This window comes from Budorcas taxicolor, chromosome 20 (genome assembly GCF_023091745.1).
Source record: "Budorcas taxicolor isolate Tak-1 chromosome 20, Takin1.1, whole genome shotgun sequence".
NCBI classification, from domain to species: Eukaryota; Metazoa; Chordata; class Mammalia; order Artiodactyla; family Bovidae; genus Budorcas; species Budorcas taxicolor.
In genome coordinates this window covers 34679490-34695855 of record NC_068929.1, presented here as the reverse complement: position 1 = coordinate 34695855, position 16366 = coordinate 34679490, and the positions used below count along the sequence as shown (strand labels likewise).

General features: G+C 39.3%; 1 protein-coding gene across 3 annotated transcripts in view; it reads left to right on the top strand.

Moving 5' to 3' along the window:
• NNT (nicotinamide nucleotide transhydrogenase) overlaps positions 1 to 16366 on the top strand; it is a 93460-nt gene that overhangs the window by 10149 nt on the left and 66945 nt on the right. For all 3 annotated transcript variants that reach the window (XM_052659015.1, XM_052659016.1, XM_052659014.1), the window contains 4 exons: positions 1792 to 2021; positions 4858 to 5075; positions 9025 to 9112; positions 14256 to 14344. In XM_052659015.1, coding sequence (XP_052514975.1) covers positions 1792 to 2021; positions 4858 to 5075; positions 9025 to 9112; positions 14256 to 14344 — 625 coding nt within the window. The remainder of the gene's footprint in view (positions 1 to 1791; positions 2022 to 4857; positions 5076 to 9024; positions 9113 to 14255; positions 14345 to 16366) is intronic.

Below are 16366 nucleotides of genomic sequence, written 5' to 3'. Positions count from 1 at the left end.
ATGCCAGTTTTCTCTGACCGTGAGATTTTCCAGGCAAGAATACTTCAGTGAGTTGCCATTTTCTTCTTCAGGGATAAATAGTTTAACTGTGTTATATAGGTTCTTCTGTGTTGCAGGGAACAGAATCACAGCAGGTTATATTTTGTGATGAGGTTTTATTTTTATTGTATGGATTTTGGGGAAGTATGGAGCACAGGGAACTGTTCTCCTTCTTGGAGAAGTGGGGTGTTATTCTGGATTTCATTGCTGTCACTCTTCTTTTCCATCTGCATGCCCACTACCAACGTTTCTACTGCTGTGGCTGCTGACCACCTCCCTTCGATTACCTTGTGGCTCTGTTTACAAATAGTTGCTGCATCATTCTACTCTCCTGGTCCTTTTTGGTGGGTCTCACGTCCCAGTTCTCTCTGAGAGACCCTGATTGGGTTGAATAGTCATTGGCCGACATGGAGTATCCACAGGGCAGAGTTCCTCTATAAGTTGTCTCATGCACTACTGGTTTTCCTTCTGTCTGGCCTGTAGACTGTTATCTTTAACCCAGCTGCTGACCCCCTGGTCTAATCAGTTGTGACCAAGAATAGATGATGCACAAAATGGAATCAAGATTGTGGGGAGAAATATTAATAACCTCAGATAGGCAGATGACACCACCCTTATGGCAGAAAGTGAAGAGGAATTAAAGAGCCTCTTAATGAAAATGAGAGAGGAAAGTGAAAAGCTGGCTTAAAACTCAACATTCAGAAAATGAAGATCGTGGCATCCAGTCCCATCACTTCATGGAAAATAGATGGGGAAACAATGGAAACAGTGACAGACTTTATTTTCTTGGGCTCCAAAATCATTGTGGATGGTGACTGCAACCATGAAATTAAAAGACACTTGCTCTTTGGAAGAAAAGCAATGACAAACCTAGATAGTGTATTAAAAAGCAAAGGCATTGCTTTGCTTACAAAGATCCATGTAGTCAAAGCTATGGTTTTTCCAGTAGTCATATATGGATGTGAGAGCTGGACAATAAAAAAGGCTGAGCGCCGAAGAATTGTTGCCTTCGAACTGTAGTGCTGGAGAAGACTCTTGAAAGACTCTTGGATAGTAGGGAGATCAAACCAGTCAATCCTGGAGGAAATCAACCCTGAATATTCATTGGAAGGACTGATACTGAAGCTGAAACTCCAGTACTTTGGCCACCTGATGCAAAGAGCCGACTCATTGGAAAAGACCCTGATTCTGAGAAAGATTGAAGGCAGGACGAGAAGGGGACGACAGAGGATGAGATGGTTGGATGGCATCACTGACTCAATGGATATGAGTTTGAGCAAACTCTGGGAGATGTTGAAGGATAGGGATGCATGGTGTGCTGCAGTCCATGGGGTCACAAAGAGTCAAGACATGACTGAGCGACTGAGTAACAATTACTTCTGTCTTCCTTAAAGATAAGGATCAGGGGACCATAAACCACAGTGGGTTAGTTTGATGAGTGGAGTTAGTGTGTTGAGTGGCCTTTCAACCCATTTTTTCCCTAAGAATAAGCTAAGCTAGTCATATGCCTTGAAGAAAGCCATTTGGTTAAATATTTAGGATTTTCAGGAGAGTAGGTATAAGAATTCCCCATCATCTATCAAAAAAAGTGAAATTATGATTACGAATCAGGAACATCACTTTGAATAGCAGCCTGTACATGTAGTGTATTTTGAACAAATTTCCCATTTCCATTTTCTGAACTGCATTATTAAAACATTGACTTTTGGTGGTGTTTCTTACCAATTTTTTTTTTTTTTGTCTTTGTTGTAGGAATTCCATATAAGCAACTAACTGTTGGGGTCCCCAAAGAGATTTTCCAAAATGAGAAGCGAGTGGCATTGTCTCCTGCAGGTGTTCAGGCCTTGGTCAAGCAGGGGTTTAATGTTGTTGTGGAATCTGGCGCAGGTGAAGCTTCCAAGTTCTCAGATGATCACTACAGAGCAGCAGGTGCCCAGATCCAAGGGGCGAAGGAAGTGCTGGCTTCTGATTTGGTGGTCAAAGTAATTATTCCTTTCCCCCTTCCATTTATGGCTTGCTGACTTTTCTAAATCTTCTTGTAGAAAGATTACTTCTTGTACAAAGATTAAAGTACCTTCTCTTTTGTTATAGTTTTCATACTTTCAAATGATGCTTTTTTCCTCAAGGAAACGATTGCATGTTGTGACTATTCTTCATGTTTCAGTAGAACTTTTATGAAAGTGAAAGTGTTGGTCATTCAGTCATGTCCGACTCTTTGTGACCCATGGACTGTAGCCTATCAGGCCCCTCTGTCCCTGGAATTCTGTAGGCAAGAATACTAGAGTGGGTTGTCATGCCCTCCTCCAGAAGATCTTCCCAACCCAGGGATCAAACCTGGGTCTCCCACATTGCAGGTAGATTCTTTACTGTCTGAGCCACCAGGGAACTCAGAACTTTTATGAGGCAGTGTGAACTATATTACTGTATTTAAGCATGAGAAAAGAAATGATCTTCTTTCTTACATTTGCTATGTGGAATTCCCTTCTTATTGGCTAGGGAACATTTGTACCATATGGTTCCTATATGTCCATAGTACCACTGGGTGAGTATTTAACTCCTACTAGAATGGTAAAGAGGCAAAGAACTCCTTGGACTGAATGCACAGTGATATTCTGATATTTTGAAGGATCTTAGGTCAGTGATTTAACTGACGTAAGTATTATTTCTAGAGGGCAGGACTATTCTGGAAAAAGTAACGTTGGGCTTAGAATAGACTTACCTACTTTAATAAAAGGTCTTAAAGTCATGTGTAATAGAGAGCTGTAAGCTAAAGAATTTTACAAATAAAATCTGAAGTAAAAAATTGTGTAGAGAAAGGGAAACTGTATCAAGAGGATAACATAGGTGAGCTGAATAGTAACTTAAATCTTAAGTCTTCTGTAACCAAGGCAGGTGGGGCTTCCCTGGTGGCTCAGTGATGCAGGTTCAGTCCCTACATCAGGAAGATCCCTTGGAGGAGGGCATGGCAACCCATTCCAATATTCTTGCCTGGAGAATCCTGTGGACAGAGGAGCCTGCTGGGCTATAGTCTATATGGTTGCAAAGAGTCAGACACGACTGAAATGTCTTAACATGCAACCAAGGCAAGTAGTGAGGTATGGATTAAATAAGCATGTTTATCAGGTTAAAATAGTCTCACTTTTCTAGGATGACCAGCTTTATTCCTACGTTAATTTCTAAAGGGGAGTCAATACATAGGCTTTTTCACATATAGTCAACTGAATAACTTGATAGGATCTTACCGAGTATTTTTTGCAGGAGACACAAAACTTTTTCTATAGAAAATTAATAACAAATTTATGATACGGAAATAAATAGTAATTTAAGTGTTTAAACATTTAGGTATACTGATACTTGAGATACAGTATAATAAAGGCCTAGGGGAAAATTATAAAGTAAGTATAATCCATTTTAATGTATGTTTTAGGGATCAAAAACCTTTTGAGATACCCCACTGAAAGGGGTTACTAGGGTGCACATAAGCTTTAGAAATGCTACATGTTTCTTGTAGATTCACAAGGTGTATGAGCCATGTTAAAGACACTGAGGAATCCTATAATATGAAAACTTAAATAATTTTATATTTGTAGTGATAAACTACTTGACCTTAGGTCTCTCTTTTGAGTCAAGCCTGTTAATATTCTGAGGAATTCGTGACCCCAAAAAGCATCTTCAGGGAGACATTCTGTTGGCTTCACTCACTCAGATGTCAACAGTTTCAGCTAAGCATTTGATAGGGGCCAGGAGAATTCAGTTGTCCTCTAATGTTTATTAAATCTATATTATAGATTCTCACTGAGGAAAAAAATAGACCTTGTCAGAGAGTCTTAATTAAAGTCCAGAGCCTAAAATCACACGTGTCACCACAGCAACAACTGAAATGGGAGTGACAGATAAAGGTGTTTCATAGGTAAATTGAGATGAAATGCTGTTAAATGACAGTATTGACCAAGTGTTTGTGTTTCTATTTCCTTTTAAAACAGAAGTCCCAGAGCTGTTATTGTTCTGTGCTTTCTAGCCTAAGAGCACTGCTGCTGCAGATTGGGAGCTAATGAAATGATACAGTTTAATTGAAGGTTGACTTTGAACAAGGATGTAAAACACATTTTAAAACACCTTTTTAAATGGAAGTTTTAAAAATTTAGCTTGAAGAAGTAGACAGTTGAAACTTTCAGGCATGGACAGTGTGTGTTCATTGACTTGATTCAACATAACAGAGTACATTGTAGCTTTTTGCTTAAACCCAACTCAGCAAGGCCACTGGTTTGAGTTGTGTTCATCTGTAGATTTTTCTGGAACTTTAAGGTGACATAAATCTATACACATGACATGGAGATTTTAATTTATGATGTTCTTAAATTCTAACCACTCCAAATGTTTATGCTTACAAATTAACAAGAATTAAATCTTTGAACATTCAACAAAAGCTTACTGTCTGTTTATTCTAATGTTTCTTAATTTTACCAGAGTAGTAGATTTTGGGACAACAGATTTGTTGTAGAACCTGTTTCCCCCCCAAAACAGGTTGTTGTTTTTTTAAATTCCTCTACCTGTCATTGTCAAACCTGTCCTGACACTATTTCCAGGTATGTGTGCTTGTTACTCAAGACTAGGTCATAAGTTCAGTCAGGTAATCAGTGGCATAAATTTATATGTGCTTTATTTTGTTTAGGAATTGAGTAAGAAATTTTTTTGTGAGAGATTATTTCTGGAGTGTTATTTCAATAATGGCATATTATTTTAGTTGTCATGTTTACTTAAAAATAAGATAAAGTTATTTACATTTTTAATTAGTGACTTGACTTTTTTTTTTTCCAGGTGCGAGCCCCTATGCTTAACCCAACATTAGGTATTCATGAAGCTGATCTTTTAAAGACATCGGGTACACTGATCAGTTTTATTTACCCAGCCCAAAATCCAGACTTGCTAAATAAATTGTCCAAAAGGAATACGACAGTTCTGGCAATGGACCAGGTTCCAAGAGTCACAATTGCTCAGGGATACGATGCGCTAAGCTCCATGGCCAACATTGCTGGGTAGGTTGATTGTTTTCCAGTTGAACAAAAGCACAGTGGTGCTACAGAAACATGCTCACTATAGCTCTTCTCTCTTAGAATGATTTTGCTTGTAGTGGCTAGGAGATTGCAGCCTTCCAAGAGTGTACTTCAGTTGTTTTTAAAATTCGTATTGTTTCACAGTCACTGTCAGTAGGAAATGGCTATTCACTTCGCATGCTATTGTATATTACTTTTTAATCTTCATGGGCAGAAGGGAGTCGTATTTCTTTCTACCAAAGGAAATGACTTTTTTTTGAAATGTGTGGTTATTTTTCTTAACATCTGTTTTCATGAAAAACTGCATGGTAAGTAAACCATAGTCTTAGCAATTTATAATTATCCAAGAGCTTTAATGTAGTAAACTCATATTTTACTAAAGTCAATAGCAGGGGTAGTGATAACAATTTAGAACAAATGGTTTAAAATTCACATAAGTCTAGTACTGTTTTTAAAACTATATGGAATGAGAAAGGGTGCAATGTAGAAAGTCTTATTTTAGTTTACTAATTATGAGGCTTCTGAATCTATGCTTAAAAAGTACGTCTGATTTCTCAATACATAATGTTCCAATTTTTTTCCTTTGTAACTTATTTGTACTTTAATGATGATATACTGTATTTCATATGTGTGTATGTGTTTGTGTATCTATGTATGTATTAGTTAAAATTACAGTTTTATTGCAGTATAATTGACATAGAACATTGTTTCCACCTTAAAATTTATGCAATGATTTGCTATATGTATATATTGTGAAATTATTACCAGACTAAGTTTAGTTGACATAAATTACTGTTGTTATAGGGTCAAAAATGGTAGAACATTAGCAGTTTCATATGGTCCTGTCTAATATATACATATTGATAGATTGATCACTTTAATTAGATTTTGCCTAGGGAAATTTATAAATTATTTAATTAATAGGGAAAATGTCTGCACTTGAGGCAGTTTCATCTTAGGTCAAAACCCATGATAACTGAAGGCTAACTATGGCCAAGATGGCAATAAACTTCATTTGCCTGCTGGCCTGAATGCATTCCCCATCTAGTGCCTGGACTGCTGCGTTGAGAAGAATTCTAGGACCCATTCAGCTCAGAGGAGTGTCTCTCTGACTAACAGTCATGTGTGCCTATGCCTGCCACAGAGCAGGGACAGGTATAACTATGTAAGTGCAGTATATTGCTGACTCTGCCTGGAGAGTGAGAAAAATCTGGAAATCAGATGATGTTTATGAAATCAGCTTATCTAAGGAACGAATTGAATTAGATTTTAAGCAGAAAACTATTAATAGTGACAACTTGCTAATATGAGTGAGGCACCAACAAATGAAAAAAATTTTTAAATAAAACGGTGCAGAAAGAAAGATAACCTGAATAAAGACTTTCACAGCTGACCCAGGAGCCGAAAGTTCTTAGGTTTCATATTTTAGATGTAGCATATCACATGTGCCACAGATTCTACTCTGGATTCCAGCTGTTCATTTTTGATGTAAAAGAGAAGTGCTAAACAAAAATGACAAATAGAACACATTTTGTTACCTTATGTAATATGACAAATGGTTTGAAGATTTTTTTGTGATGTGAATTAATGCAGAGAGACGAAGTAAACTTTTGTCACATTTATTTAGTTTCTGAAAGAGTTAGGTTATGCAGTGTGGGACTTAAAATTTTATGTAGGAAAGAAAGTGTCACTCAGTTGTGTCTGAATGGCCTGTAGTCGGCCAGGTTCCTCTGTCCATGGAATTTTCCAGGCAAGAATACTGGAGTGGGCAGATATTCCCTTCTCCCGGGTATCTTCCTGACCCAGGGACTGAACCCCAGTTTCCTGCATTGCAGTCAGATTCTTTCCCATCTGAGCCTTCAGGGAAACCTTTATGTAGGAAATGAACAATGTGAAGTTTTAAGGATGGTGTTCCTTTGCACATGTGAGAAAGGTTATCCCAGTCAGTGGTTTTCAGCTGCAGAATCTTTTGAGCAAATGAAACAGGAGGGAATGTAAACAAATCCAGTAATTCAAGTGGCCTTAGTTGAATTAATGCTTTCTTGGTGGCTCAGACAGTAAAAGAATCTGCCTGCAATGCAGGAGACCTGGGGTTGATCCCTGGGTCAGGAAGATTCCCCTGGAGAGGGAAATGGCAACCCACTCCAGTATTCTTGGCTGGTGAATCCCATGGACAGAGGAGCCTGGAGGGCTATAGTCTATGGGGTCGCAAAGAGTTGGACATGACTGAGCGACTAACACTTCACTTCAGTTGAATTAAGGGACAGAAGGGTGTCCAGAAACACTGTCTCTGTTTTCCTTCCCATCCACGATACTCTAAGAATTGGCTGAAGTGTGAGCTTTTGAAGATCCAGGGACACAGTTTTAAAGAATCACTGTCTTATGTCCTGAGCTGATATATGCAAAAGGCATAGTTAGAGATGAATCATCTAGTATATTTACCCGTACAATATGTGATAAATCATTATCTAACTCACACACATAGGCGTGTTGTTGTGATGACATGCTCCTTCTAGTTCACTGCGTTCATCTGAGCCTTTTTGCTCTCCTCCAAAAAAGGCCCACTTTTATCACTTTTTCCCCACTACCAACGTTTTCTTATACATTTCCTGTGTAATCTATCTCATTTTTGTTTTTTTTTCCCAATACAGCAACTGAGTCTTTTAATCAAAATTAATTTCTTCCAGTGGCCTTTGAGTGTTTATCATCTTTGCTCTCTGAAACTTTTTATCACTTGGATTCAGAACTAACAAGTAATATAATCATTAAAATATTTTTTCTTGCTATAAGTAATAGTAGTAACTATTATATGCTTTTGCATTAATCATTATATAATTTTTTTACAAAAATATAACCAGGTAAAGGTTTTTTTGTCAGCTAGTAGGTGGATACTTGCATTATGATTATGATCTTTGTATTATAATGTTAAGATAGAGTGTTTGTTACTGAGAGTGTAAAAGTACCTTTTAAGTATAAAATAATGTGAAAATGAAATTAATGTAATAGGTAATTTAGTGTAAAATACCCTATGAAAGAAAACTTGGTATAAATTGCTAGTTTTTGATGTATAGAGTGTTTCTTTAGCTAAAAACATACTTGCCAAGCACTTATTGTGATAGGTTTTATGGTAAGGGCTTTACTGAATTATCTTATTCAATCCTTACAACAACTCTTAAGAGACCCTTATTGTCCCCAGTTTAGAGATGAGGAAACCAAGGATTAGAGAATTAAAGAAATTTACCCGGGGTCACAAAACTAGTTAGTGATAGAACTCAGATTTGAATTGAGATCGTGCTGTCTCAAAATAGGACACTTCCAACCATTAGAGATCAGGGGAAGTGTTTTTGGTTATGAGGTTGGAATTTTGTTATGTATGAACAGATAGCCAACCTCATTTTTTAATTTTAAAGATGTTTTCCCCATATTATATAAATACTACACAATCATCAAAGAAAATTTGGATGATAAAGTAAAACAAAGTTTAAAGTACCTAGAGTCCTAGCTGCCAAAGCAAACTGTTGTTAGCATTTTCTTGTCTTCCCTTTACTTCTCTTTTTATCTGAGCTAATTTTCTGTAGCGCTCATCATGAAGTCAGAGAGCATCATGGGTAAGAGTGTGTCTCTGTAGGCAGGATGCTAGGGTCAGACGTCTGGCTCTGCCATTTAATAGCTGAGGGACCTCGGTCAAGTCTCTTTGTCTCTGCATGCCTCAGTTTCCTCCCCTGTAAAATGAAGATTATAGTTATATTTATCCATAGGGTTGTTGTGAAGATTAAAGGAGTAAGTATCTATGCAGTACCTAGAGCTGTTTTTGACAGATAGTACTCACTATATAAATTTTAGTTGTTATTCTCTAATAATTTTGACACATAAGCTTAAGTCCTTTAATTTTATGGAATTATTTATCCACTTATTTGTCTATTTTCCTAAGTTACAAGGCGGTTGTACTAGCAGCAAATCATTTTGGGCGGTTTTTTACTGGTCAGATCACAGCTGCTGGAAAAGTTCCTCCAGCTAAGGTAGGTTAAACTTTTAATGTTTCTTCATACTATGAATTAATTAAAGGCAGGGATATATACAGTTATTTAAAAATTTTTGTTCTCTGTTAATGTCACAGGGATGACTTTTGTGTCACGTGTAATATGTGGTGGCGCCTGAAAGTTGCTCAAGATTACTTGGGAAAAAAAGAATTTTTGACATTTCTGGAAGTTCTAAGGTTTTTTTTTTTTCCCCTTTCTGTTTTTTACTTTCTAACTTGAATTCTTAAAGGGATTTGGGTGACTTATTGCTAGTTTTTTTAAAACTTTGTGCTACCATTTAGCAAACTCTCAACTTCCCAGTGATTGTGACATGTTGGCTTGGGAAAGACTTGGTTTTCGCACTTTTTGCCAAATTTGGGGTCAAGAGGACAGGACTACACAACAGGTAGTATAGTCAGGGTATTTGGCAGGGGGAGAAGCTGCGGTTTCTTTAATCTATATTTAGAGCAGAGAGGAGCAGGAGATAAGAGGTCAGGGTGGCTAAGTGAAAGAATCAATTATGCTGTGACCTTCAAGGCCACATATCCTAAATGACAGTATAAGCACTTTGGCAAAGTATAGGAAACAGGACCTTAAACATTGTCATCTATCTGCAGAGTACACTCTGTGGGGTGTAGGTCTACTTGGTGCTTCCTGCTCTTAAGTACTTTGTAATATCAATCCAGAGCTCTCACACAAAAGAAATACGAAAAAAATGAAAAGAAGACAATAGCAGCTTTGAGAACTCTAGTATTTATGCTCGGAGAAGGCAATAGCAACCCACTCCAGTACTCTTGCCTGGAAAATCCCATGGGGGAAGGAGCCTGGTAGGCTGCAGTCCATGGGGTCTCTAAGAGTCAGACATGACTTCACTTTCACTTTCACTTTTCACTTTCATGCATTGGAGAAGGAAATGGCAACCCATTCCAGTGTTCTTGCCTGGAGAATCCCAGGGATGGTGGAGCCTGGTGGGCTGCCCTCTATGGGGTTGCACAGAGTCGGACACGACTGAAGCGACTTAGCCGCAGCAGCATATGCTAGTGTGTATATAGTCTCTCTATAAATCTATCTAGTATATTATATAAATTATGTACTGGATTATATACTATATAATATATATATACACTATATAGTTATATACTAGGTTTCTAGTATATATACTAGTAGATCTATATATCTAATATATTGCATAGTATACCTAGTATATAGCTTCCCAGGTGGTGCAAGTGGTAAAGAACCCACCTGCCTATGTAGGTTGACTTAAGAGATGCCAGTTCAATCCCTGGGTTGAGAAGATCCTCTGGAGGAGGGCATGGCAACCCACTCTAGTATTCTTGCCTGAAGAATCCCATGGACAGAAGACCCTGGCAGGCTGCAGTCCATAGGGTCACACAGAGTCAGACATGACTGAAGTGACTTAGCATGCACACATGTTTAGTATGTAGCATATATATCTAGTAGATATATGTATATATCTACTAGGATATATACTAGAAATCTAGTATATAACTATGTAGTATATGTATTATATAGTATATAATCTAGTATATAGTATATTACTTTAAAAACAGACCAGGTGGGACTTCCCTGGAGGTCCTGTGGTTAAAGCGTCATGCTTCCACTGCAGGGTTTGATGATTGGTCAGGAACTAAGATCCCTCATGCCTGGTGGTGTGGCCACAAAAATCAACCCCCCTCGCCAAAAAAAATCCCCCAAAACAGACCAGGTGAAGCAGGTGAAGATGATGGCAAGTGGTCCAAGTAGAGGCCAGAATACTTAACAAGAAGGTACAGAGAGACAACACAGAGGTCTAAGTACAGTGATTACATCCGGACTTCTTTCTCAGGATCATAAGTAAAGGTTTAGCCCTCATGGTGGTCAGAAGTTGGCCGCTGTTCTTAAACTGGCTGAATGCTTTGATGCACAATCCACTACTCAGTTTTGGTTAGAACCTTTCTAGAATTATATGAAAGTTGAGAGGAAAGCTGCGATTATAAAAGATTAAAAAGTGAAACAGAAGATGAGGAGTAAAGGAAGGAGAATCAGTCAGCTTTTAAAAGGTGGAAAAGTGACTGTCTTTACTGAGAATTTAAACTGCAGCATAAGAGATTTTAGTTACATGTCACAGACACTTTCCTGGTATCAAAGAATTAGATAATAGATGGCCCTTTCAGGGTACAATGAATATTTTGAGTTTCCTTTAAACATGGAGTATTCTTACTTGTCTAGAATGAGCTAAAATCAATCGGTTGATGGCTATGACATGCCAGGCACTGTTGCAGGAGCTGGGAATATGGCATGAACAAGACAAACAAAATCCCTCCCATATGTAACTTACATTCTAGTAGGGCCCACAGAGAGGAAGTAAATAAACCATCAAACAAATATAGAAGATTTTTTTATATAGAGAGGAAATGAACAGGATGGTATGGTGGGTGGGTAATGGGAGCAGGCTACTGTAGTTAGGGTGATGGGGAAAGTGCCTGTAGCATTTAAGTTGGGACCTCAAGGATGGGAAGAAAGAAAGAGAGGTTCAGGCTTCTGGGCCAAGAGAGCAGTGTGCTCGAGGAGACTGAAGGAGGCCTCTGGTCTTGGGGTATGATGAGTGAGGTGCAGTGTGATCTGAGATGATGCTGGAAAGGTAGGTCAGGGCTGGATGACGTGGGTCCTCTCTTCTTGGTCTTGTTTCAGAATTCAGATTGTCTTGCAGTTGAGGGAAACTAATTTAGGACTGTTTTGGAAAAACTCCACTCTTCCTCATGTTTCTGATACTTCCTGTTACCAAATTTGTGGGGATTTTCCCCACCCTAGGCAATCCTCCGGCACCAACTGGGCACCCTCCGGTGTCACTGAATTCTCACAGTCTTCTTGGGGGTAGCGTCACATCTCACAGGTTAAGAGCTCAGGCCCATAGGACTGCCCTCACCTCTCAGATGCCAGTCACAAGTCTAAGGTGCTACCTACTTCTGACAGATGGGCTGAAAACCAGAGGTTCCCAACCCCTCTCCTTGGGTTTGATTAATTTCTAGAGCTGCTCACAGAACTCAGGAAAACAGTTTACTTCCTGTTAACCAGTTTATTATGAAAGGATATGATAAAGGATGAGATGAAAATCCTGTTGGGAGAGGTGAGCAGGGCAGGTGTGGGGCCTCAGTGCCCTCTTTGGGCCCTGCTCCTGGAAGCTCCCAGAACCCTGTATTTTGGGGATTTTTATGAGGCTTTATAAGTAGGTATTTACTCCATTTCCAGCCCCTGTTCCCTCTCTGGAGAACAGATTCTGCCTTTTAAATTATGGGATCGTTTGTTATTTCTTGATTCAGGATAACTTGGCCTAGTCCTCTTTTTTTTCCTTTTTTCTTTCTTTCTCTCTCTCCCTTCCTTTCTCCTTCCTTCTTTGTTTCTCCTTCCCTTCCTTTCCAGTGATTGGGCTTTGGTGTGTGGAGTGGGATGGTGCCTTGGGGCCCAGTAGCATCTTATTCCCTCTGGTCCTTCTTGGTCTCCCTTCCTGTAAATCCCCTCTGCTCCTTAAACAAAGCATTCCCATGAAGATTGACAAATGAGATCTCTCAAACACTGCCCAGAGGTCACTGGAGCACAGTTCCACTAGCCTAGTCTTCTCAAAGAGGCGCAAGAAGTGGGCATGATGGGTGGGTGGGAATTTATAAACTTCTCTGTATCTGTGGGTGTCTCTCTCTCTCTCTCTCTTTTTTTTTTTTTTTAGCAGGAACAAGGAGTTGCTTTCAATTGACTGAGAAGTATAATAGGGACTTTTCTCTGGAAGGCCCATTCTAGTCTAGAGACAACATTATTCTTAGCTTGTTTCTTAGAATGAGGAGACTCTTTCTGAGGAATTCTTTGATTTACTTGGCTCCAGTCCTGCCTTGGTTAGAGGGATTATTTACGTTGGTTTGGATTTCAGGTACAGATCATTCACAATGGATCAAAGTTAGGCACCTGGTTCCCTCTTTTCCTTGTAGAAGCATTTGAGCTCAAAATAGGATTAGATACTTCACAAAGTTGTACCCATCTCTGAAACTTATCTTGATGTTTTATGAGCATAAAGAAATATTACACTGGGTATTCTATTAGAAGTAGCTGTGATATTGTGGGGAAGAACCTGTCAGTCTTTAACATTCCCAACACTGCTGATGCTGTATATAGCTTTTACAGTGAGATGCTGGGTATCACACTATCTTAGTGAAGTTGTTTTAAACTTTACTTTTTCTTTTTTAAGATTTATTTAATTTTTTATTATTTTTTTAATTTTTATTTTTACTTTATTTTGCTTTACAGTACTGTATTGGTTTTGCCATACATTGACATGAATCAGCCACGGGTGTACATGAGTTCCCAATCCTGAACCCCACTCCCACCTCCCACCCCATATCATCTCTCTGGATCATCCCCGTGCACCAGCCCCAGGCATCCTGTATCCTGTATCGAACATAGACTGGCGATTCGTTTCTTACATGATAGTATACATGTTTCAATGCCATTCTCCCAAATCATCCCACCTCTGCCTCTCCCTCAGAGTCCAAAAGTCTGTTCTATACATCTGTGTCTCTTTTGCTGTCTCGCATACAGGGTTATCATTACCATCTTTCTAAATTCCATATATACGTGTTAGGATACTGTATTGGTGTTTTTTAAGATTTATTTAATTTTGGCTGTATTGAGTCTTCGTTACTCTGCATGGGCTTTCTTTAGTTGTGAGCTGGAGCTGTTTCTCTTTGCGGTGTGTGGGCTTCTCATCGCAGTGGCTTCTCTTGTTGCAGAGCACGGGCTATGGAGCTCGTGGGCTTCAGTGGTTGTGGCTCAAGGGCTTGGTTGTTCCTTGGCACATGGAATCTTCCTGGACTAGGGATCAAACCCATGTCTCCTGCATTGGAAGGTGGATTCTTAACCACTAGACTACCAGGGAAACCCTATTTTAAACTTTTGAAAAACAGTGGTGGTCCAGTTAAAGGATAGTCTATCCACTCAGTACATTTTTTGAGGACTGAATATCATTACCAGCACCACTGGGTGTAATAGTGGATGCTAAGTGTGATACCTGGCCCTGAGAGTTACTGGCTGATGATTTTAGATAATCAGTTGATCATGAACTTTATTTAAAACATGCGGGTTCTATTTTCTCTCCTAGATTCTGATAGTTGGTGGTGGTGTTGCTGGGCTGGCTTCTGCAGGTGCAGCCAAGTCCATGGGTGCCATTGTTAGGGGATTTGATACAAGGTGAGTGCTATACTAGTGATTGCTTTAAGGTAAAAACATTTTGCTTCAGGTGAATATTATGCTTTCCTTAGAATTTATAAACTGAAGTAGTACATTGAAACTGTTGTATGACTTCTTTCCATTTAAAAATATTTCCGCTTTTTCACAGTTTACTCAAAGTGAAAATGTATTACTTAGTGGGAAAAAATTTAAGGACCCAGACCCAGTACAGCAGAGATTATTTAAAAACAAAAAAACTAAAAAACAACTCACACTCAGACTTGTATTTTCACGTAGATTAGCAATGGGACCAGATTAGCAGGGTTTGCTAATCTCTCTCTCCTGACTTTCTAACGTGTTTCTCCACTGTATTTTATTTCTGCTTGAAATGTGTTTAGGCACTAGGTAGTGTTTGAAAAAAGGTGTTGTGAGTTTGAAGAAGGGGAGTAGTATGGGCAACATCTTGGAGAGCAATAGGGGGAGTGAAGGGTGGGGGGTTGAGAGGCATGCTCTGCATTGAAGGATGGAAGCAGGTGAAGTTGATTGGGCAGCAGTAGAGCCCCCAGATGAAAGTACTTGATTATGTCCATTGCATATTTCTTTAAAGCAGACACATCACCATTTTCCTAGGATTTCTTTAAAAGAAGTTTGATTAAAATTGTTCTTCATTTCAGGCTGCTATATAGCACAGAGAGCTCGGCTTGGAGCTCTGTGATGACCTAGAGGGGTGGGATGTGGCGGGAGTAGGGAGGGAGGTCCAACAGGGAAGGAATACATGTATATATATAGCTGGTTTACTTCAGTGTAGAGCAGAAACTGACACAACATTGTAAAGCAATTATACTCCAATAAAAAAATAAATGAAAAAAAAATCTTCATTTCAGAACACACTTTTTTGTTGTTGTTTAGTCACTTAGTCATGTTTGACTCTATTGCAATCCTATGGACTGTAGCCTGCCAGATTCCTTCTGTCCATGGAATTTTCCAGGTAAGAATACTGGAGTGGGTTGCCCTTGCCTCCTCCAGGGGATCTTCTTGAACCAGGGACTGAACCCTCGTTTCCTGCTTGGCAGGTGGATTCTTTACCACTGAGCCACCTGGGAAGCTCTGTCACTTTCTTAAAGTGTAAGAAAATGGATTATTGGGACTTCCCTGTCGTCCAGTGGTTAAGACTCCGCACTTCCACTGCAGGGGGCTTGGGTTTGATCCCTATTGGGGAATTAAGATCCTGCATGCTGCTTGGCCAAAAGTAATTCAAAAGATAATGTATTTTATCTCCGAAGTGAAAGTCTGGGGGAAGGACTCCGTTTTCACACTAGAGGCAGCAGCTTATCACCCATCAGGGCCATCCAGGACCAGGGTCTTTCTGTCTCTCCTCTCTGCCGTTGTCAGCTTTGGCTGAGGTATGAGCGTCTTTGTTCAAGCTGGCAGAAATGGAGAGAAGCTCACGTCCACCCATGCGTTTCCTTTTCTGCCCTGCCTTCTACATCCTACCTTTGTGTCCTCTCCCTGACCATGGTGGTTATCATGCGGCTGAAGGGCTTAGACCGCTACTGTTTCCCAAATTTCCCTGATGATAAGAGTGACCTGCAGCTCTTGCTAAAAATAGAGATTCTGGTACCTCTGCTGGAGATTGTAATTTCAGTGGGTCTGGAGAGGAGCTTGGCAATTTGAATTTTTAACAAGTACTTGGAGTGATTGTTGTCGTTAGGGAGATTGGGATTCACTGTAGTGGACTGGATGTGGTGAGTTAAACACACTAGACCTGAGAGCTTTATTGGCTTTGGTTTTCCAGCTAGTACATAGAACTTGGCTAGTGTTTATTTTTAACCTGAATATATTTTTACATAAGTTAATTGTGTTGGTTCTTCACGTGTTACCATTTATGCCATTTATAGATTGCTTTTCTCAAACACAGTTTAGTGAGGACTAGGGGCAAAAATCACTTTGTAACAATATTTCTAAGTAAAAGAGTCCTTTATGTGGTCAAAGTCCCCATAAGTCGCAATGTTTACAAGTGATTTGACTGATGTCAAATCTGAA